Below are 25,290 nucleotides of genomic sequence, written 5' to 3' on the forward strand. Positions count from 1 at the left end.
CTGCTTCCTCTCAGTTATAATGGGTACATTTGGTCATCCAATAGCCAAAAGAATGGCGCTGAGCTAGCCAATAATGAGTGAGAATTTCACATTTGGGAGCAATTCCATGATGTTTACTGGTGACTGCAGTTGTCAAATATGGTGAATATTTGCTTCCTGTGATTACTGAACCCACGCTCAGTCTGCATGAATCATTTAATGCACCCGCATGCTGTTTGTTACGTTCAGTACTGAGTTCAGACTAAGTGTCACACCTCACTCTGCTATAAAACATGGAAGTATGTATAAGGCAGAGCTACATTTCTTGTTTCACTTGATTTCTCTCTCTCCCCCAAATCATCTTTGCTAGACAGCAAAGGAAAATGTATGCTCCTTGATAGAGTCCCATTTAATGAATTCAGATTGTCAATATTAAAATATCCTAATCTGGTATGTTCAGAAAATTATAAAGAGTAGACAGGGGTCATTTTCATATGCTTTATGAATTCTAATCACCCACCTAATTAGCTAATCTCACCATTCTCTTCCAAACACAGCAGGAGGGCATGAGGTCATCCATCTGCAGTTTTAGAATCAAGCCTCAATATGTGTTGTAAACCCCCAGAGATTCTTTCTCCAGTTGTTCAAATCTACAACTTTCTGTTCGATGTTTAATTGCTATACAGGCTTCTTTCTTGGAGGTGTTTTCTTGGAAAAAGCTCAGGCTATTTTATAATTAATTTAAAAAGACCATCCTCGTTGGTGACACATGAATCAGCTAAGTAGAAAAATAATGTCTATTCATCTTTAATTATTTTATGAGAATGTGGTATTTGTGAGAGGTGCCAGCTTGACAGCCATTTAGACCAAAATCCTGTTTTTTTCTGTAGAATGAGCATCACACTGAAAGCAGCAATGTAGCACAGCTTCCCTTCTCTGGCTCACTTTCCCTTGTGAGCCTCAACCTTCAGTCTTGAAAGTGTACCTCTGGCATTAGAATGGAATTGGGTTTCTGTGCGCATTCACATGTCGGTTTCTCTGCTGAGTCTGCCAACAAGGAAACCAGTGGGTGGTGATGGTTCGTACACTAGTCCACTGTGAACTCAATTGAGACTACCAAGTCATTTCACATAAGCCACTTAATGTAACCTTATTTCTCAAGTCGTTAAAGATACTGACCCACTGATACTACGAATGACACTTTTCCTACTTTTCAAAGATATTTTATTTCCTATAATGTACTCACTAAAGGCCATCTAGAATATTGGCGTGTCTATGGGAATTTCAATAATAATACATTGTACTCTTAATCCCACAGTCTCATGACACTTTAGAAAATTTGTGTATTCTTATCCCCATTTACATGTGGGGGAATCGAAGTTCAGAGAAGGTAAGTGACCCATCCAGTACTATATTGCAAATGAGCAGCTAAGTCAAGAATGGAATGCATGTTTCCTTACTTCTAGCCAGCTGCTCTCACTAGACTTCACTGTCTTCCTTTTTATCCGCTCTGTACAGTACATTGAGAAAACCAGCTGCCTGGCAGACACATCTAGAGAAAATTCTCCATGTCTCTTATTTCCCATTTTATGAAATTCTGCTTCTGTTTACACCAATGCAATCCCCCTGAAGCCAATGTGTGGGTGTAAATGAAGGCAGAACTTGGCCCTTGGTAATTTTTTTCAATTCTGTCTTTCATATCTCTCTTTATAGCTCCGTTATTATCTTGCTCTGCTATCAATTCGCTTCCCCTAGTCAGGTAAAGTTAAAATCTCTGATATTTCTCAGCTTCCATTTCTACCCTTGAACTAATTTATTGGCTTTTTACCCACTTGTACATTTCTTCCTCCTCCTCATGAAGTCTGACCTGCTGTATTTTGTCCTCTCACTTTTCCGCCCCTTTTCCTGCTCCCACATCTGGTGCTTGCTTTCCACTCCTAATCCACCTACTAGGCACACTAGTGCCTAAACATGGTATAGATTTACTTACATGTTTTAAATACTGAAATACAACAAGAAAGCAAAGAGATTCTATTGGTTAAGAAGACTCAGGCCTTCAGGAGATCTGCGTTTAATTCCTAGCACAGCCACACACTTCTGTGTTGCCCAAATTACATAATCTCTCTCTGCCTTGGTTCCCCATCTGTAAAATGCGGTTGATACTTCACTACCCCAGAGAAGTGAGAGATGCTCAAATACTTTGGTGATGAATGCCATAGAAAAGTTATAAATAAATAAACTTTATAGCAACAGCCAAGTGAAGCAGGCAAATGCTCTCCATGGTTGGCATATCCAATATATTTTTGTCATCTCTTCTTTCCCCATCATCTGCCTTGATGATGCCATGCTGTCTTAATCACGCATTTAACTTTACGCGTGATCCCCAAAAGTGCTGACTTGACAGGGTCTTGGGATCTTTCATCTTCAAGTTCTTAGCTTGTAAGCTCCTCTGGGTGCAAGGACCTTGCCTTATGTTTGTAAACAGCCATGCCTTTCCTCTGGAACTATATAAATAGTGGCAATACTGTCCAGCTTTCCCTTTACATTCACTTCTCATTTTCTCTTCTCTCCGGCTAATCTTGTTGGATCAAATCCTGACTTGTAGCTGTCAGATGGCTATGGGATCCACTGAGGCAGAAGAAGCTCCATCACAGGCCAACTGAAGTAAAGGGGGAGCAGCAGAACCCCTGGGATCCAGTCAGTCCACCCATTCACAAGTGATTGTATTGATTGATTGATTGCAGGGTTCCCTGTGAGCCCCTACCTCCCCAGGCTCCCCTTTATTCACCTCGTCCCCACCAGCTGCTCTGTGGGGGTTACTGAATCCCTCTGCAGAGGTCATTCCTGCAGTCCTTGAATGGGGGAGACAGAGATGCTCATTTCCATCCCTTCACCAGCTCAGTAGGACTTGAGTAAAGAGTCACTTAGCAGTCCATCCTACGGTTGCCTGACTGACCCCTTATTTCCATAGAAAAACAGGGTCAGGATTTTTTTGGTTTACTGTAGCCTGCAGGAAGCTTCATTGGCTACCTACCACCTTCAATCTTCTTTCCTGTACCTAGCATGCATGTTTGTGTCTCCCACCTCCATAAATCCCACTTTTTATTTCCGTAATTGTTCCTGTTCAGCACAGGAGGGAAATAAAATAATGGTCCTGTTTTCTCAAGGAGAAAGATGGTCACTCTTTTTTGTTTTCACATATTGTTAGGGAAATGTCACTCTCCCACTCTAGGAACTAACCAAAACACAGGATCAAAAAACTACGACTGTAGTTACAGACAGCAGCATTTTGGGGGAAAAAATCAAAAACCACATTTAAGAAGTATTTTCGTTCTCTCTTGAATGTTTTCTGAGTACCCATAACATATCACAAGAAAGTTAGTGGTGGGTTTTCTTTTTGTTTTGGGTTTGTTTAGTGGTTGTTTTTTGCTTTCCTAATATTCAACAAAAATGTGCATGTCTGAACATCTTTCCACGTAGCAATGTGGGAGATTGTGTCTTGTTACCCATATGACATACTGGACACCTTTTTTCTTTTTGACTCTCTCACCAACAAAGAATATTACCTAGTTTAATAAAAGATTGAAATTAATAGTGAAAGTGGCACACTTTAAATGCTGTTTAAAATCGACTAAGCAATTAGCTGGTGCTTTTAAGCTGATTGAATACAAATTCAGAATTATGAGCAGCTATTATTTAATAACCCAACAAGTGTTGTGAATAAATCCTTGCTAATATGAAAATTATCAACTCCTGGAACACCCTATTCTACAAGCAGGAACTTTGTGCATAATGCCCTGAGATTGATACACTGCAGATGTTTTTGTGGAAGTATTCATTTATTCCTCCAGCTCATGTTTATGCTTCAGGAATCTGTCATCCAAATGATCAGCAAATCAGAATTCACAGTTTGTTTTTGTTAATAGGCAGACAAGTCTTCATTGACTTAGTCTCAATTCTTTTAATGCTCTTTGGACCCAATCTCTGGAAAATAACTTAATGGATTGGGTTCAGTTATTGCTTTCCGTTTTTATTTCTTCTGGCTGAGTTTAGAATCATAAAAACATAGGCCTGGAAGGGACCTCAAGGTCATCTCTGCCATCCCTCTGTCATTTTGGATGATTGTACATGTGATTTGAAAGAAAAAAATAGAGATTGACAGATGCATAGTAATATCTTGATAAATAGGTCAACACTTCCTTCCCCCCGAGAATCATAAAAGAATGGTTTGCCAACACAATCCGGTCACATGCTTATTTATTTGACAGTGTCCTTAACATGTAGTTAGAGTCAGGACAGTGATAACTCTCTTTTAAAATGTCACCTTGTTCAAAATATCTGCCTTCTGTATGTCTTTGAGTCATTTCTACTTATGTGATTGACAAAATTACAATTGTGAGTCAGTACAGCTGGATTATTTTCCACCTTGTGCAATGTGCAAAATACTCAGCTAAGATCTGACAGCGGAATCTTTATGACTGGTGACAATGTATGAGATACAAAAAGATAATGCAGCTTGACTTTCAATTCCAGGTTGTGTTTTCAGGGGGGAATAAAAATCAAACAGACCCTTTTTACATGTTAACAGTACATCTCATCTGGATATCAGTGAAAGGGTTGAACAAATAAGGAGATATGGAACATCATTTTTGGAGTTATCTTTGTGTGGCAAAACCACTACATACTTGATTAGGACTTGGATTACAGATCCACACTGAGCAATAAGATCCTTCCTCTACATACTGTAGTGGGCTACAAACACTAGGAGAAGGAGGTCAGGGAGTGACAGAGAATTGGGTGCATGCAGCCTTGGTCCCAGCCTCAAAGAGCTTACAGTCTATATGCAAGACAACAGATGGATATAGACTAATCGATGGGGGAATACAAGGAAACAATGAGATGATATTTGTCAGCATGATAGGTGGTGGAATCAAGTGCGAGGGGCAGTATGAGAGAAAGCATGAAGGTGCTTGTTTGAAAATTTCACAAGTGGGCAAGGGAGGCTGGCATCATTGGCCAATCAGAGGTGGGAGTCAATCTCTCAATTGTGAATGAGAGATGATAGGCAGAGTGGAGATATTTTCTCAGAAGATCAGCAAAATGAAAGCCCAGATAAGAACTCCCAAATTAGTCACCCGTTAGCTAGCTGTGTGGTAATCAAAACTTTCTTGTACTCAGAAATATGATTTGGGGTGTCTTTTTCTTTTATCAAAAATGTGGAAAAAACATACAACAGAAAATATAATGTAGGGGGAAAGGAAAGTAAAAAATGTTGGTTAAAACAACCTTGGAAGTGCAGAGAATATATTGCGGCATGGCTTAACTTAAAACTAAACCACACTTACAGATTTTGGTAAAAAATGAAAGAGAATGGTACTGACTGGGAAGTCTTATCTATGGACAAACTAACACCAATCCAATATCTATTTTTATCGGATACTAAGGACATCCTTTGCTAAATATTTGCAAAGTCATGTTTTCACAGGCAAACCCACCTGCTTCTCCTTAAAATAATCCATTTAGTATCTGCTAGATGAAATCAGTTAAAATAATGTCAACCAGTTTGTCTTGTCATGTTATAAATGGATAAGCTGGTGTATCCAGTTCACAGTGGAGGAACAGAAGGACAAGAAAAATGATAGTCTTTCAAGTATGTGACTTCTTCTTGTCCAGTTTTAGCCTACAATATTAATTAATTTATTTGTCAACTATATCAGATTCTTGTACTCAATAGAAAATGACAACCCTGTGGAATTCTTCATGTTTATGAGTAGTCATCCTGTGTGCATATCTCTGCAGGACTGAAATTAAAGTCCACAAACAGAAGAACTCTGTACTGAGAGGCATTTGATATTACAGTCTTTTGACTTATTTTTGAAATATACAACAGAAAACAAATCACTGACTTTAACAATCTGTGCAAGAACTAGATCTTCGGCAAATGATATTTAACAGAGCCCATGAGACATCATTAATAACGTATAATGTAATTCAGAAGCTTATTTCAAATAATAATTAAATATATGTAAACATAAAAAGCACAGATGCATTTTAAAACAAGAGTTGTGAAATCTTCTTTCTATATAATACCTTTTGAAGATGCAAATAATATGAACCAGACTCTGATGCCTTACTCTAGTTCAATAGCATCTTATTCAGTGTTGCCAACCCCCACCATTCAAAAGTCCTCTGTGAGGCCCCCAAAATCATGAGATTTTTTTTGTAAATACATTTTGGGTTCTGTTTGTTTGTCTTCTGGTTCTTGAGCCTTTAGGATGCACTTGGCTCACTTTTTCGAGTTCTAATTCCCAAATGAGGGCTAAAAACTTAGTTTTTCAAAAAGAAAGCTGAGATTCTTATGAAATACCATGACTCCAGTAGCTGGGGCTTTAAGAATAAATCCAAATAACATGAGAATCTCAATAAATTTCTAGGAGTTATCAACATCCTTTACTCCACAAATCATCCCATTAACTGCAATGGGACAGACCACGGAGTAACTACAATGGGATGATTTCAATGTGAGTAAGGATATCAGAATCTGGGTATCTGAATCTAATTTGATCACTTTACTCATAGCTAGTCCTATTTAAATCAGTGGGATTACCTGCAGAGTAAGGTGTCACTCACTGTGAGTAAAACCTGCAATATTAGGCCCAAAGTTAATTTTCTACTTTCTTAAAAATGTAAAATAAAATTTCCAGATAGAATTATATTAGTTTTTTAAAAAAATGTAGCCTCCTTTTTGGTCAGTGGAATAAATGGTTATATTACAACCTTTCTCTCTATGTAGGAGGAGCCATTTGTGATGGTGTCCGAAAATGTTTTGGGAAAACCGAAGAAATACCAGGGTTTCTCAGTAGACGTCTTGGAAGCCTTAGCTAATTACCTTGGCTTTAAGTATGAAATTTATGTTGCACCGGATCACAAGTATGGAAGCCCCCAGGAGGATGGGTCATGGAATGGACTGATTGGAGAACTAGTATTTAAGGTAAGGAGGTTAATTATTTATTAAATTAAAGGTGTATAATGACCCATAAACATGTAGCTTATTTATTGATGTTGCATCATTAAGTGCCTCCCTTGATAGCTCAGTGGTATTGTTTTATACGGACACGGCCTATGCTAACACAATCTGATACTGCTACCAATGCCCTGGGGACTGATGGTGAGAAAATGAACATGGAATGATTGATGTGTTATCAGGGATTTCCCATCCAGTTTTTTCAACCATAATATAGTACTGTGAGGTAATGTGATAAAAAACAGTGATCCTCAGCATCCTAGTTAATTTGGCAAAACCAGCCACGAATGAGAAGAGGCTGTTCTAAGGGGGGAAATCCTATGTTACTTTAATTAGTAAGACATTACATAAATAATGTATAGTACTTCTAGAAATATTGGTGGTGATGAATAATAAGTAAGGTATATGATCAACAGAAAAAGTTTTATTGATGTACAATATTTGCAAGATGTAGATGCATCAATTGAAAGCAGTATATTTGTTAATCTGTATTTAATAGACCATCTTCATTTACTTAATTCTACATTAAATGTTTAATATTATAGCATATATAAATTAAACAAAATAAACCTGGTTTATTTGGCTTTTTTTTTCGCTCTTCCCAACTTATCTGATCCTCTGCCTTCATTTTTTCCTTTGAAATGGAAAAGAAAAATCTGTGCAGCAGATGCTCTGGCAAATTTCTTGATTGTGCTGTAAAGTTTTCAGATAAATTTTACCTGCCCCTGCTAATCCTGGGTGTGGTTGTCATTCTGGGTGTGGTTGTCATCCTGTGGAAGCATGTGGAGAAGTGTTTATTACTCTTCCACCCCGCAGTGGAATGAAGAAGAGTATTGTTTCCACTGCAACACTCTCCTCTTCTCTCTTTCCCTGCACAGGTACTGCTATGCTGGAGCTCTGCACGAGTGGAGCTCCATGGAGTGCAAGGGAGGTGCTATCCACTGTATAGCCTGAAAATATCCACATGGAAATCCAAGTAGGAGATAATAAGCTGTATTATCTCCCCCTGGGACTCCTCTGTAGCAACTATTGAGCATCCACAGAGAGAATATATACAATGATAGTGCAGGTCCAATGTGAACCACAGAGTATCCGCTATTCTTTGGTTCATGGAACAAAGTAACCTTCCCACTGGTCCTTCCAAAATCGATGGTTTCTAAAGCTATATTCTTCCATACACACGCTTAGCTTTATCCCATGGGTTATTTTCTGTACTGGGGACAGTCTGGCCCCTGGATCTTAATGGAACAGGATCATATTTTTACTTTATTTTATTTTTTCTGATATCAAAAACCATCCTTTCTACCCTTCAGTTTCCTCCACTCACAGTTTAAGACAGAACAGAAGGGGAAGAATGCAATTCTGACTTGCAAAGTGCACTAAGTTACACAGAGACAAATAAGAGATTCTTGAAGTTTTCAAGAACTCAAGTCATCCAGGAGTGATCTAAAGAAGTGATAGAAAGAGATTACCTTAATAATCAACTCAAATCAAGAAACATCCAGGAAGGCTTAAGAGTGCATAATGGCTATTTTTTTACTTCATAAAAGAGGCCTTGAGACCAAAAATGAAACTGCAGACCTATTTAAAATCAGCTGGGGAGGAGGGAATAGATGAAACGTTAGATAAAAGTCGTATTTAAGAGAGTGGCCAGCTCTCACCAACGTTAGTTATTCTAAGAGAAAGTCATTATTATTATGTATTACTACTTGATGAGCAACGTGGTGCCTCATCAGAATCAACCCCTCATTATGCTAGTTGCTGTGCAAACACACAGCAGAAGAAAGTTCCTGCCCTAAAGAGTTTACAACCTAATACAAGATGTAACAAATAGAAGAATAAACAATTGGAGGGGATAGTAAGTAGGGCAGATTGAGGTTAATGATAGGAATATGTGGTTACATAAATTAACTGTAAATACAGTAGCAGGTTTTCAATTGATTGTGTGGATATTTAACATATGTATGTATAAAAGCAGGAATACTCATGATATTAGGAGTCCACACAGGCCATCTACCAGTCCATTAGTGAATACAGAAACACATATAATGCACATCCAAATTCAGGACATACTCAACCGTGTGATGTACTTAAAGTAATGTAACAGGACCAGCCTCATGCAATGAGTACACAACATGTTTGCATGTCCAATTTAAGAGCCAGTGGCTGAAAATTTGGGCCAAGGGATTGAACATTGATGAAAGGGTAGCAGGAAAGAAGGCAGAGTGTGGGAAGAGAGGAAATTTTGGAAGATATGTGTACAGTTTCCTTAAAACTATCTGGAAGCCTGGGAGGACGGTGGCTTGGGAAGGCTTTAGGCATAGGTGGTACAGTGAAGCATAGAGGGAGAGACGTGCACACACACTCAGCTTTATGGATAATACCATTATCCTGATAAAATTCCTTTTTCAGTGTAAGAAGAAAACAATTCTCACTGTGACTCTTTACCATTGTCACATGGAAATAGTTGTTTGAATGTTGCTCTCATTCTTCATATGTTTGATTTAACTTGTTAGAATGCAAGTTCTAGAGGGTGAGGACTTTATCTGCAGTTGCATCTGTACCACCCCTTAGCACATTAGCAGCACTGCTGTAATAGGAATAATAATTGCTGTAAAAAGGAATGAGAAATGTAAATGACCTAGTGGCTGATTGTGGAAGCCATTTTACAAGTCTGCAAGTGACATTTGATTAGCAGTCACAGCAAATAGTAAGGAGCAATGCAATCAGATGAAGTACCTAGATCATTAAGTACTTGGGCTAATAGATGGCAAATGCAGATAAGCGTTGAATAATAAGTCTCGCGGTAAAATGCACTAAAAAAAATCCCATTGAATATCTGCTGAATGGTAAAATGGTACTGCATGCTGACTAAGAAGGGAGGTGGAAATTAAAGAGCACTTGAAATGGAAAATGGATGGTCCCAGCTGGTTGGTTATAAATTAATACAGTAGTGATCAAATATCTATAATAGTGATGGTGTCAACCTTTTCTGCATTGCTGAATAACATGAGGCCTATTAGAATGTAAAATAACCACCTATGAGAAATGGAGACAGCCCTATTATGTGTAAAAGGCTGGAAAATGCACTAGAACACCACTAGGAAATTGACTAGTTATTTGAATAGATATTTAATATGTATCCAGCCTCTGTGATGTTTTATCCTCAAGAATTTTAAAAGTTAGCTTCAGACATTGAAATGTTTGGGTGGATAGTCAATGATTATCAGGACTTCCTTGGCCTTGGATTGAGGGAACAAATCTTGTGAGAAAAAGTTCTTTGGCACTTAAAGTATTTGTTTGTACATCTTACTTTTGAAAATAAACTGCCTTCGTCATAGTCGTATCTCTTGCAAATCCAGATGAAACTAGGAAGTGTAGAGGTGTGCTCTGATAATTTTTAAAGTTAACCTAGCATTTTCCAACTTCAGAAAATTGATTTTTGTCTTATGTTTTAGGCATAGAATCAGGTTGGTTCTTGCTTTCTAATAATTTCTCTGTTCTCTAATTATTATGGTACATAATCTGCTGCTCTGTACAATGGCCAACATACCATCATCAGTTTGTCATTTGAGAAACAGTGCATAACCCAAACAGAAGAGTCCATGTTCTCAGTGACTTTGGGGCTGAGTCAGGATTGAAATACATTTAATCAATGTCACATGAACGTCTCATAACCCAGAAATCCTAAATACTGAAATCAGATGGTTCACTAATAATACACATACGGTTTTCTTTCCTTCCCAATAACAAGATGCTTGGAGGATCTCAAAATCATTCTGAGATCAGTCATTTACATTGATAAGCAAATGACACATCATTGAAGTTGAAAAGCTACAGTATGTGTGTTGTTTTATTTAAGTGCTAAAAGTGCACAGAGTCTGTGACTCTGAATGAATGTAATCTCTCTTTCTCTCTCTTATGCTGAAAAGTTATGATGGGGGCTTGGCTCTCACTCACACACCTGTGTCCAGACTTCTCTTTTTTAATGTTTCCCTTACTACCAAAGCTGATGACCTGTATTGAGGTAGGAGGTGATCTTTATGGCATTATATAGTTAACAGCAGAGGTTCACTGTGCCTTCTCTCTCTTTCCCTTTCCCTGTCTCACTTAAGGGACTGTTGAATTGCTGGGCAAGCAGCCAGCATGGATCTATGTCTCACGGCATGCAAGCTGTTCCTCGAAGCCTGCTTTCTCCTTATTTACAGTGAATTGAGCTTTGCTTCCAGAACTCCAGAAACCTCTTTGATTGGCAACCTTGGGGGCAAAAACACTTTAGATTAAAAATTGAAGCGATTTAAAAAAATTCTTATAGGACAATGGATTTTTTTCCATTCCAATCTGACATGTTAATATTGCCAACACAATGTGGAGGCCATTCAGAAACCCATGGGTTGCCCTTTATGCATTGCCCCACGGGAGCCAAGATGGAGTTGGGCACGCTGTGCACATGCAAAAATTAAATCTCTTCACAAGCGTTATGGAAAATAGCAGCACTCACACGATGCATTGCTGAATGTATCTCGCAGAGACGGCACAACATGGTTTGCAGTGCCACTGTGGCAGGTACACCATATGAGATGACAGTTGCTGTAGTAAGTGCACAGTTCCCGTGTTAAATAGAGCAAAGCCTCATGTGGTGTCTGCGTAGCATTTCCTCGGAGACAGGCGGGCATACCTCCTCCAGCTTTCCCAGGGAGGTTAAGATTTTGCTTCTCATATTTAAGTGCAGGGGACTGGCCTAGATGATCTCTCAAGGTCCCTTCCAGTCATACAATTCTGTGATGATGTTTTATGTACTTTTCTTTGTCGTGAGTTCACCGTAACTCATGTCCTTTTGCTATCTGACTCTCTTCATTTTTCAGTCTGTAGCCTCCAGAGGTGTGAAATCAGAGACACAAAATAGAAGGTATAGCCCTGAGGGAAAAAGAAAGCGAGAGCAAGGTAGCTTTATGCCTTTGTCAGGGACTGGTGCAGCCCCCAGCGTAAGCAAGAGCAGTTTTGAGGACTGCTTTACTTTATGGCAGCCTTACTACGTGCTGCTTTGCTATGGCACAAAATGCTATGTGCATGCCCCAGATCCACTATCAGCCATGCATAAGGCTGCTTACATCAACCTCATGGTGAGCCTCCCCTCAGGGATTCTTCTCCAGATATAGTGTCCCCTTTATATTCCCATATATACCATTGGAGCAGCATAGGGTGGCAGAGTGGGGGCCAGACTCAACCCCAAGGTGTTTCCTGACACAAAACAATGTCTCTTTTGTTGGAATAAGTATTTTTCCTTAATTTATTTAAATGCCAGCAATGTATTTTGTTTAAAACTCAAGTTTGCATCAAAAAATCACAGTGGACATAACGCCCTTGTTGTATTAATCAGTACATATTTATCCTCGGATTAACCTGAAATAGCAATTAAATGAAAGGTCGCATTAGAGCAAGTTTAAGGATGGGTTGAAAAATAAATAAAGGCTGTTGCATCAGTATTGTAAGTTCTCCTTAGTCGTAGTTATAAACAGGGACTCACCATAAGATTGTTTTCAGGTATATAGAGCAATAATCATAAATGAGTTTACTTAAGCAATAACATGTAAGGTTTAGGGGGGTTCCAGGGCAATGATGATGGACTTGTGTCAGCGTAGAGAGGTGACATCACATCAGCTCCATGTTGTAATGACTAATGCAGTTTCATATACGGGTCATATCAAATAAAATAATGTTCTCTGCTGTTTTTTCAGTAGCCAATCAGTTTCATGAACCAACTCTCACAGTTTCATTTAACTTAAGTTTGTAAACCAAAATAACTAAGATTATGATAATTGGTAATATTTTGGCACTCCTAAAACTTAATGAGTGGAGTATTTTCCATGTTTATAATTTAGACTGGCAACTTTACATCTAAATATTGACATGATTGCATGCATTTGCCTTTCTTCTATAAAGCACTTAGCGAACCTTGACTTCTGAAAGCTGATATCTCTCTGATTTATTTTGACATGATAATGATAGGCATTTCATTTTTCCACTTGCCAGTTTTTGTGTAATTTGACATCTGTACATAATTAAGAACACTCATCTTTGATGGATCAACTATTAGGTGAAATCTGGTAGTCACTAGAGGTCTGATTTGCAGAAAAGCTGTTGCCCACAGTTCAGTCAGTGAGAGCTGTAGGTGCTTAGCACCTTCAAAAATCAACCCATATGTTTCCAATTCACCACTTGTTTGGCAAGCAGTGGGAACTTTGCCTGAGAAAGAAGTCCTGAATAGGTACTATGGGGAAAATCATAGTCCCATAGAAGTCAATAGCAAAACTCCTGGCGACTGCAGTGAAGCCCAGATTTAACTCAATGTGTTCAATGAGTCATGTTTTGATACCCCTTGGTTTACTGTCAAGTGAGGTCTCATTTTGTTGTGTGTATAACCCTGTAAACATATGAATAATCTATAATCATCACTCAGGCTACGATTTAGTCATGGGTATTTTTAGTAAAAGTCATGGACAGGTTACAGGCAATAAACAGAAATTCACACCAGTGACCTGTCCATGACTTTTACTAAAAATACCCATGACTAAATTGTAGCCTGAGTGATGATTATAGATTATTCATATGTTTACAGGGTTATACACACAACAAAATGAGACCTCACTTGACAGTAAACCAAGGGGTAACAAAACATGACACACTGAACATTAATTATGCGGGGGCTACTCTTTGTGGGGCCGCTGCTCTGGGGGGAGGACTAGGGGCTGCTGCTGGGGGGCCAGGGCCAGCGGTACCAGCTGCCAGAGGCCGCCCCAGGACCGCTGAGCAGCGGCCGCCCCGGGACCACTGGGCAGCGGCCTTTGTAGCTGGCTCCAGGGCCACTCAAGCAGTAGCCAGTGTGGCTGGCTGTGGGGTCGCCCAAGCGGCTGGCTGCAGAGTCGCTCCAGCGGTGGCTGGTGTGGCTGTCCCTGTGGCTACCTGAGCAGCTGGGCCACTGCAGCTGCACTGCACTGCAGCTGGGCCCAGAGCCACTGGCCACTGCAGAAGTCATGGAAGTCATGGAAAGTCACAGAATCCATGATTTCCGTGACCTCCGGGATGGACATGGAGCCTTAATTGTCACCCAATGAGATGATATATTGCTACAAATATAGTACAAAAGTCATTTTCACAGCTTTCCTTCAGTTCATACAACACATTTCTATTAATAAAAGATCTCTCTTTCACTAAACATGAAGCAAATGCAGCTGGGTGGCAACCGGGTTGGTACCTGTTAGTAGTACTTTTCACTACAGTTGTACTAGCCAGTATTATTGCTAACTGACTTTGGTTTCAGTGGTAAATAAATTGTTCGATAGGAACACACTGGTTAAAACTCAGTAAATAAAATAAGTATGTGGGTAGTAATATTCCCTCTTAAAAAGAAACCTAAATACAATAGCACTGAAAACACAGGATTTATCTTTCACCATTCCTTTTACCACTTTTTGACCACTGCCTTATCAGTGGACGTAACTGTATCACAATGACTTTTGTAATATCACAAAGGAAATGGAATACTTCCATTAGAACAATGGTGATCCTCCGTCATAGCTCGCTGGTAACTATACTGGAGTAGTAATGCAGTGGAATTTTGGAACACTTCATTCCAAGGAGGTAAAATATAAGCAACATCTCCACAAACGACATGGTGCTGTGCTCTTCCATACAACACATCTCTTGTGAAAACCTGTTTATTTAAAAAAACTTTAGTCATGATTGCAATTAGTCAATATTGCAGTAATCTCCTGTTTTTTAAATGAATCATTCACACACTCCAAACTATATTGCTTTTCATCCAAGGATATCAAAACATGTTAAATTAATTATACCTCACTGTACTCTTCTGAGGTAGGGAAATATTTTAATAACAATTACAGTTGGTGAAATAACTGACCTAAAAATAACCAACAAGGGCTGGGACTAGAGATTAGAAGAACTTCTGACTCCTAGGGTCGCTTTATAACCACGAAATCATACTCAACACCAGACTTGAATCAAACATACAAAAAAAATTGCATTTAGCCTTGCCTCTGTTAATTAATTATTTGTGAACTGACTTTGACTTTTACAAGTTGTTAATTATTCAAAATTGATGTACACGTTATGTGGAAAACATTTCAGACTGGGTCATTTGCAGTGTTCTCAGCTCTGATTATTCTGTGGTACGATAGGTCATCAGAGCCATATGCTTTTCTTTAAGCTGTTCACCTGATTGAATACTTTATAAAGAAGCAGAAGGAAATCAAAGTGACTTTCAAGTTACGTGACCGAGTCTTGTGCAAACCTTCACTCTGATGAATCTGCACAAATATTCCTGAGACTTTTGCTGCCTGTGAATCAAACAACATTGAATGATCATTCACTGAAAACTAACAGAAAGCGTTATGAATACAATCAAAGTGAATTCATGAAGCCAAATTCTCTCCTGGTGTAAGTCAATGCAGCTCCATTTAAGTCAGTAGAGCTATCTTGATTAGACCTTGGGGGGAGGGATAGCTCAGTGGTTTGAGCATTGTCCTGCTAAACCCAGGGTTGTGAGTTCAATCCTTGAGGGGGCCATTTAGGGATCTGGGGCAAAAATTGGGGTTTGGTCCTGCTTTGAGCAGAAGGTTGGACTAGATGACCTCCTGAGGTCCCTTCCAACCCTGATATTCTATGATTCTATATTCTATGACCGGCTGAAGCTTTGGCCCATGACTTTTATGCAAATGAATATTTGAAAATACTTTTTTGCCCAACACCACCCCCTCCACACACCCTCTCATTCACACAACTGTAGAAGATTATTGAAGTTTAAGTTCAGACATCAATACGCTTTTGCATCAAGTACATCAAGTCCTGTCTAGAGCTTATTGTGATTAATAGTGTGACTGTACTATGTGTAGCAGAAAATATTGACAGAAAATGTCAAAACAAAGTTGGGATTTTCAAACTGGATCCTAATCCTTGCCTACTTTTTAGTTATCACAGTTTCATTCCCACGCTATACCACTTAATATATCACATACATCTCAATATTTGGGTAGCAGTAATTCCCGCCTTGTTTGGACATAGATGAAAGAAACTCAAGAGAGTCAATAAATTGATAGATTTGCTGATCCTTTCCATATTCATACCCCTTTCGTTTCCTAGAAAGGACCTCATACAGCTTTAATCACAGTAGAAGTGCATTACATCAAACCAGTAACAACTTTAAGTATGTTAAATGTTCCTTTCCATATGAAAAAAAATCTAGAGTTTACAGTTCTTTTATTCAATATTTGAATTTCTTTTAAAAACACCGTTAATGTGTCTGCTTGAAGTACCTCTTCTATTTTCACTGCACTTATAATTGCATGTGTGAAAAGTAAGTAAAATATCACCTGCTGTAGTTGTGGCTGTTGTCTCTAGGGACCTAATGTTTCAGCGACAAGCTGAGAATTGGGATGATAAGATCAAGGGATTTTATTAATCCCCTTAATAATCCTTCTTAAATGGATTATTTTAAATTACATAGATGTCTGTGAAACCAAGCCATTCTCTGACACCTGCAGGACAGGTAGCCATATGGTACGGTAGCTCAGTTTTCAAATGCTATAAAAAAATCCAGTACTGAAGGAACCACATAGGACATTGATTATTCTACAGTTAATATGCAGCCAAATGAAATGTAATGACATGCAGTGGCCCTTTGTCATGATCCTCAGGTCATTGGAATTCTAGGTATCATGTGGCTTCTGTCAGGAAACTAATTTCCTCTGAGTAGGAATGCTATACACAAGATCTGCCTGTTGCCTCTATAACAATGATGTCCCCGATAAGCCATGCCAAGAAAAATTACCAGAAGCAGATTTCCTCCAGCTATTATTTGTATTTGAAATATTTTTCTTGATTTTTGGACACTAATAATGCTGGAAAACTAATCTGCCCAAGTCTAGCCAGGCAAGGTTTGGCCATAGAAATATAAGATTGATGTGCAGCTATTCTGTTCATCTCCTTAGGAGCATTTTCATATTTACTTACTGAAGACATTGGCCTTGGCATCAGTTTTTCCATGAAAAGTTTAGGTGCTATAAAACAAATTAGATCGAAGATTTTTTTTTCTGTTGCTCATGTTAATGAATTCTCTTTTCTCTTTCTTAGAGAGCCGACATAGGGATTTCTGCTTTAACCATTACCCCTGATCGGGAAAATGTGGTAGATTTCACAACCCGTTACATGGACTACTCAGTGGGTGTACTGCTTCGAAAGGCTGAGAAGACAATGGACATGTTTGCCTGCTTGGCACCATTTGACCTCTCCCTGTGGGCCTGCATAGCTGGCACTGTGCTTCTGGTAGGACTACTGGTCTACCTCTTGAACTGGCTCAACCCACCACGCCTGCAGATGGGATCAATGACTTCTACAACACTGTACAACTCCATGTGGTTCGTTTATGGATCCTTTGTGCAGCAAGGTAAGAAGCAAAATTCATCTTTAGTACAGAGGAAAGCATACATGCTACTCCAGCTACCGTGGATTCTTAGGACCCATGCTATACCATGCATCCATGAAGTCTAAGCCTTTGACATGCAGCAGCCTTCTGTATGTGTGGTGAAAAGCTCTGAATTGCTACACACTAGCCTGTTTTACTTTGTATTTGTCTAATTCCAAAAAAGGCAATGTCTGTCACCACAACTCTCAGAGCAGAGTAATTCTAATCTTCTACTAGCAGGTTACTCATAAATAATGTTCATCATAAGCTCTGGTGCCAAATCAGACAGAAAATCTTTGAATTTAGCTTTGGGTCTAAATTTAAAATCTTCACCTGTGCACTAGGGTCCAAGTTCTGTGTCTTCGGCTGACTCATCTCAATATTTCTGTGCCTCTTTCAGTCTCACCAAGGCTTCTCTGATCTTATTGGATACTTTATCTGTCTTCTCTAGCATTCTGATTGACTCAGGTTAGTCCTCAGTGCCATTTATACTCTGTTTCTTCAAACCCATTCCCCTTGGGCAGAAGGTTAGTGAGATATCCCTGAAGAATCGCAGACTGCTGACCCAGACTTAGTAGATAAACTTTGTGCCACTATGTCTTAATATTCTGACACAGAAATTAGAGGTTAACACTACTCCAAACCAGAATCAGAAAAGAAAACCAAATATAGGCTCTGGAGAAAGAAAGTAGAAGATTGAGAAAACTAAAAATAGTTGGACAAGTAGAACAATAGCCTTTAGCATTTGTAAATGCAGTCTTTCATGGGTCAGTACAGGCACCATAGATGCACATATCTGCTAATCCATGGAGCATGTGCTGTATAAACAACCATCACTGCTGAAGTCTCAAAACTCCCACATAGCTCATGGACTTAAACTTGAACCTGTATGAAATTCTATATATAAAGTGCTTTCCATTGACTTTGGTGTTGTGAAATGGAATATTTTAGAAATTGCATTATTAACCACTTTGGTAGTTGTCCAGATAGTCATGGCGCACGAGATACCCCATGATAAAGAAAGAACCCAGTTTGACTTTCAGATCCCAGCTTGAGTTTGCCCAGTTGACGGTTAAGAAAACCAACTTTTGTTTACTGAGCAAATTTGATAGGGACTCACTGAGACACAAGATCCCCTCTGTCACTTTAAAACGGCCAAGCTCAGCTCTTGACATTGGCACTGAAGTTTTTCCCAAATAATGTGCTGCCCACAGTCCAGACATCAATTGCACCTTTCAGATGGAACCCGTTTTTCAATGGATGGTGTATATCACTTCTGTCAAATCCACAATGCTGTTTTACGTGGGATTATTGCTTGATATTGACCCCACCACCTGTACCCCATCCCTAACATCCTTAACTCCCTGTGATCCCCTAAAGCTGCATATTAAATACTTCAAAGAGGCAAAGTTTGTTTAATTATCCACTTCAAGTTCATGAATTATCTGAATGGTCCACTTTACCCCTTCCACGTAAGTCTCTGTTCCACAGTGTATTGACTTGTTTTAGGTTATAGCTCTTTTTGAGGCCATGACCCTCTGTTGGCAGATAAAAAAAAAATTTCCAGCCACTCCCTTGAGCAATAGTAAACCAATATAAAGGGTCAGGAGGGGAAAAGAACGAGCAGTGGAGAGGAGCATGGAGAATGGAGTGTGAGAGCCACAAATGAACTAGATAGAGACAAAATAGTCCAGATGACAGATGGGCACAGTTGTTGGAAAGAGTGAAGAAAGGACGCTTCCTCAGGAGATTCACAAGCGCCGCTTTTGCTGATAGGATGAGGACTGTGAGGAGTTACTCAGTACAAATAAAAGCCATGGGAGGGACATGATGGCTGATAGCACAAAAACTACAGTGGGAGGCAAGCAGAGGAAGTCCACAAGCTTGGAAAGCTGAGAGAGGCTTTTACTTGAAAAGAGAGAGAGCTTACCCCACCATGTGGATTTTCAGCACACACTTCTCACAATCCTCTGTGAGAAGTGTGAATGTTCCTTTTGTTTCTGTTGCATGTGTAGAGTCAAGGAAGACGTGTCTCCTTCAAATAGCAGGTGGAAGGACACTCCTTAATTTGGTAGAAGAGAAAAAGACATGAATTTAATAGGGTTGATACAAAATATATGAAGTTTACAGACTGCTTTAATCATGAAAGCTCAGAGGGCCTCAGGATTCCAGTGCAATAGCAAAAGAGATTCATTTATAATGTCATCCAATATTTCACATTCAATTTGTATGTAACAAAAACTGTATTAGCTGAAGTTCTATTGTTTACCAACCCTAGTGAATACAGGAAAAAATGAAAGTAATTTCCATTGACAGATTAACTGGCTATAGTGGTAGGTTTGCTTTCTGCATTCACTTGTCATCTGCTTTTCATGCAGCAAAGAAGTTGCAGGATTTATTTGTTTTAGAATACCAAATCTGTTGCTGTTAATTGTGATTGACACATCTTAACCAAGGTAGCAAGGGAAATTTTAAATACTGTCGTGTTCACTTAAGAAGTCCCTTTGGCTGCTGATTTAAAACATGACAAGGTACTCACTTCTATTATCAAAACATACAGCCACAAATATTTTTATGTCCTTCACTGAAAGAAACAAAGCTGCAAGATTTGAAGACTGCTAGGGCTTTGGTAGCACTGTATTTTTTGCCTAGGCCTACCAAACATGTCCTGGCTTCTTTTTTCATGTTTTCTGTAAAATAAAGATACTTGAGCACAGAGGCTGATTCCAGGCTTAACCACATGTTTAAATAAAAAACAGGCCTTTAGAATAACAATATATGTTATGCTTTAACAAACTGTGTACTCTATTTAGATTAGAACAGAAGGAACTGCTTTTACCAGTTAATTCTAAACTAACTAAAACCTGTGCCGTTTATACAATAGCTAAGGTCTGTTGTGATAATTTGTATTTTATGTTCAGTTTGGCTTCTTGATGTGCTTTTCAAATCCTGTTTGTAAGTTTTAACCTTTGCACTTTCACAAGCTCAAAAACACGGGCGAAAATAAACGTGTTATTACCCTACACGAGAGTCAAATGGACAAGTCTGATGGTTGAACTGTGACTGTGAATTAATTTAATCTTTAGCAACAAAAGTTTAGTTTTTTAAGTGTTTCCTGACAGGCAGACAGTGAAGCAAAATGTGCAACTCTATTCACTTTTAATGAGTTACACAAGTGTAGCTGAGGGCATAATTCAGCATACAGGACATTTATTGTTAGTCATGATGCACGAGATGACACAGAAAGAACCCAGTTTGACTTTCAGATCCCAGCTTGAGTTTGCAGAGTTCTCAGTTAAGAAAAACAACTCTTGTTTACGGAGCAAATTTGATTGGCCTCATTGAGACACAAGATCCCCTCTGTCACCTTAACCATTCAAGCTCAGCTCTTGACGTTGGCCTTTAAGTTTTTCCCAAGTAATGTGCTGCCCACAGCCCAGGCATGAACTGCACCTTTTGGATGGAATCTGTTTTTCAATAGATGGTGTGTATCCCTTCCATCAAATCCACAATGCTGTTTTTACAGTCTCTTTCCAGAGTAGAAATGTGGTTTAACAGGAAGACCTAATTCCTTTCTGTGTCGTGTTCTAACACCTCCATCTTTTGTGGGCTAATGACGATAAACAGCTTGTGAGTAGGCTTCTGGGCTTATGAAACATGTTATGCTGTGCCCTGTTTGTTGAAAGAAACTGTAAATGGAAGCTAAATGGTTCCAGGAGTGGATGGACAATGCACCTATTCTACCAGGAATAGAGAGGTGTCTAGTACAGTAAGTCAAAAAGCAGAAAACTCCTATGATGTGGATTATGAGGCTGCTATATTGGTTTTGTCTCTTGCTCATTTCTCCTGAACCCCTGACAGAAAGAGCCACAAAGATTAAAACAAAAACAAAAACCAGTAGAAGTTGAGTCAAAATCTTTCGAACTCATCTATGCATGAGAGGCATCATTGGTGAGTTCGTTTGGTTTAAAACCCGAACCATTCACTCAACACTGATGCAGACCATTTGTATGTTTCCAGTTACTGAACAGCAAATGTGTGTCCAGTTTATTAAAATACCTTACCTTACTACTACATGTATCCATTGTACTTGATGTCTAATAAAACTCATTTCCTTACCACAGTATAATGTGGTGTGTCAAAGGGAGAAGTAATTTAGTACCCTTGGCCAACTAGTGGCATGGGTTGAGTTACACTAAAAATAAATGCTGATCGGCTCATAGCTTTGTGCAATTCAGCCAGGCATGAAAATTTGTAACACAACCTTTCTCTCTGTAAGCACTTTATTACCATGTGGATTTGCCTTACACAGCATGGCCTGACTAAAAATGGAGTAAATTAATCGATTCAGATTGCGGAGAATTTGAAATGTACGTTGAAGTTTAGCTTCATGATTTTTGAACTTATTCTTTTTGACTTACTCATATTCAAGGGAAACTACCAAGTTGCAGAGGACTCACATTATCTGTCACAAAACCTAATACGAATGGAAATATTTTCATGGGTTAGTGTTTAATTCAGTAAAAACAGGTGTTTTTAGTTGCTGTTGTGGGTTGTTTTGAGTGTGTGTTCACAATTTTCTCTGTAGCACTGGAAACCTATTTCAGGAGTTACAGAGCTCAGGGAACATGACATAAAAGCATGGCCCTAACCCTGGCCTCTCTACTACTGGACCATTTGCCTCTTCCTTCTCTCGCCACATTTTCTTTCACTATCTCCCCACTCCTCACATTTTCCCTTCCACGCTGGTACGCCCCCGCTCTGGACTCCCATTTGGTGCTCCCTATTTCTGCCACCTTCACCTTTGTTATCCCTTCTACCCCTATTTTTGCTGAGAGGTGCACAGCTCACCCTGTAGCCAAGACATAAGTGTTAAAAATATCTAAAAAAAATCTTAATGCTACTGCTTATAACAGTGTTATGAATAAATGATTTGAAAGCTTCACTCATTTGCTGTGTTTATGGCTTTTAGTTCTGATTAGATTAGAACTCTAGTCACAATTGGAGCTTTCTGACTGGCTGTCAGGGATGTCAGTAATGATCAATTATGTTTCTAATGCCCTCTAAATGAGCAAATCTTACTGTTTTCCCTATTTAAATTCCATTTTATAAGATCAATAAGACTCCAAGCACTGGCACTTCTAGGCGATTATAGCACTTCTTGGAGGGTTAAAGCCACACAGCCTTCAGTCGTGTCTCTTTTATTAACATCCAAGGTGTGCTATAATCTTCTACAAATGCACTGCCTGAAGTGTACTGTTGCTTAATAAATTACTCTGTCATACTTATCTTCCTCCTGGCATATCCCTAGTAGCAGGAAACCATTACCTGTGACGTTCTTTTCTTTTGATATTTTCTCTTAATTAACTGGACACCAACCTCTATCGATTCAACATTTAGAGCAAAACTCTGTCAGTAAAACTGTTTTGAACAAAAGTAGCACTATTGAAATGCTATGTGTTGTTAATTATTATTGTTATGGCTGTTCAAATTTATGCCAGGTCTTCAGCATAGATTGAAATTCTTCTGTAATAACTGACTCATTGTGACGGGGCTGGGACTCACCCCCTCAGCGCTGCCCCCAAGTCCACACTCGTCCCCTTCCGGGGGGCGGGGGGGTTAACAGCAGTCTTTCCAGTTCACTCCTGCTGCAGTGGCCAACCACAACCCCTCGAGTCTAGCTTCTCTGTTCAAGGGCCGGTTGCAATCTGTCACGGCCAGGTGCTGTACAAGGAGAAGGGGGGAACCCAGGCCCGCCCACAACTCTGGGTCCCGACCCAGGGACCCTGTAGTGGCAGCCTCCCTGCCCTCCTTCTCTCCCCTTGTCTAACTGTCCCTGGGCCACTTCCCCTCTGGCCCTTCGCACCCTCTAGGCCCTTTCTGTCAGGACCCGCAATCTGGCAGGTATTGGGCCGGAGCCCTTCTATGCTCCCCCAAGCCTGCCCAGCACTGCTCTGTCCTCGGTGCCTGTCTCCTACTCAGGAGACAGGCCTTCCCCCATGAAGATCTGGGACAGACTGCCTGCTCCCTTCCTGGGCAGCCTTTATATAGGGCCTAGCCTAGCCCTGATTGGCTGGCTGGAATACTGGCCCTGATTGGCTCCCAGTAGGCCTTTTCCTGACTGTCTGCCCCTCTACACAGCCACTCTGGCCTACTCTAGCCCTATCTCTCATAGGGGTGGGGCAGTTGCCTCACCACACTCATCTGTAGGCTAAGAGCATAAGAGGAATAAACATATTGGCACCGAAGTTGTGCAGTCAAGAACCAAGCATGGTACTCACAAAATAAAAGTCTCATGGCATATTGGCAGGTAAATCAAACTCCATTCTTTCCTGATGCCTTTGAAGGTGGAACTAAAAGATATACTGACTACTGTCATCAAGCTACTCTATCTCCTGGGCACATTACCTACAAACAAATCCATGTCATTATCTCAGTTGTCTTCATTCTACTAACAGTTAATCTACCAATTTATTTTTCTGTTATTATTAAACCTATAAATGTGTCCATGTATATGTGTGTGTATTCAGTAGAGCTGTTACTTTAAAAGAGTCCTTTTAACCTCCTGATGCTGTCACCCAGTTTTTCCAGACGCCCCTCACTGTGGTCCAGACCTGTTAACCACTTAATAAATTATGGGCCAAATTCCAAATAAATTGGTGTCTGTGTGTTGCATTTATCAAACACGTACAGAATGTTTGGTACATTTATGCATTTGCAAATATTTCACAAGTACATTTTGTCACCTCCGCTTGAAAATCTAGTCCTAGGTCATAGTCACAGTGTTTACGGTATGTTCAGAGTTGTGTTTGTTAGTCATTTAAAATCACTAGCATTAAAATGCTAGTGGATTTGCTTGAAGTTACCCCCATATTGAAGGTAAGTGCCACGCAGTCCTGGCAGGAGCCTGAACTGATGGGTTACTACCTAGCTTTTCAAGTGATGGCGCTGTATTAATGGGACAGTATATTTAGACACAGTGCATCTGAGATACTTGTTATGAGGAGATAAAGGATGAATGAATCTGTGAAAGCCCAGAGAACATCCTCCTTCCCCAGGGACTAGCTCCTATCCGTATTAACTGACTGTGAGAAGATGATGTTGCCCTTGATATAGTACAAATGTTGATTGGGGTCTAGTGAGGCAAAGGAGAAAGTATAATTGAATGCCTGGGAATCCATCCATAAGAGAAAAGAAAACTCTCTCCCTCTCTTCCACCCAAAAAAAAATTTTCTAAGTTAATTATTTTTTATGGAGCAGTTTTTAAATTTCAAGAATTTTTCATAAACCTGTATAACATATATGACTTACAGGAGGGATACATTTGAATCAGAACAAGTAATTAGCTTTCACTTTACTTTCCAGATTGCAGAGCATATATAGTACATATCTAATTGATGAAACAAAAAGGAATAACTTGGCCAGGAAACAGACATTTTCTTCCATGAAAAAGCAATCTAACTTACACATACACCTGGGAAAGCTTAGAAGATGTTCAGTAATTGCAGTGGTTAAACTTGCAGACCTGGCCTTAGTCACTTGTTCTGCTGTTAGAGTTTCCTGAACTGCAATCTACACTGCAAATATGGGAATTTCAGAGTTTAGAAGGCTATTTTTTTTGGTTAGCTTTTCAATCTGTCTTCTACATCCACAGTTATTAAACATCCTGGCCTTCTGTTTGGATGGCAGAAATCTAATCCACAAATTGATCCAACCTTTTCACTAGAGGATATGGTAGGTGCCAGATGAGCATGAGTTTAGATGGAAACTCTTGGTAGATTTCCATTCCTTTCAGTACTGCAGGGAG

General features: G+C 39.5%; 1 protein-coding gene across 1 annotated transcript in view; it reads left to right on the forward strand.

The window, feature by feature from the left end:
- Positions 1-25,290, forward strand: part of GRID2 (glutamate ionotropic receptor delta type subunit 2) — a 1,023,752-nt gene that overhangs the window by 825,550 nt on the left and 172,912 nt on the right. Inside the window, exons 10-11 of the mRNA XM_073340701.2 lie at positions 6,773-6,970; positions 17,153-17,465. Coding sequence (XP_073196802.1) covers positions 6,773-6,970; positions 17,153-17,465 — 511 coding nt within the window. The remainder of the gene's footprint in view (positions 1-6,772; positions 6,971-17,152; positions 17,466-25,290) is intronic.

This window comes from Lepidochelys kempii, chromosome 4 (assembly GCF_965140285.1).
Source record: "Lepidochelys kempii isolate rLepKem1 chromosome 4, rLepKem1.hap1, whole genome shotgun sequence".
NCBI classification, from domain to species: domain Eukaryota; kingdom Metazoa; phylum Chordata; order Testudines; family Cheloniidae; genus Lepidochelys; species Lepidochelys kempii.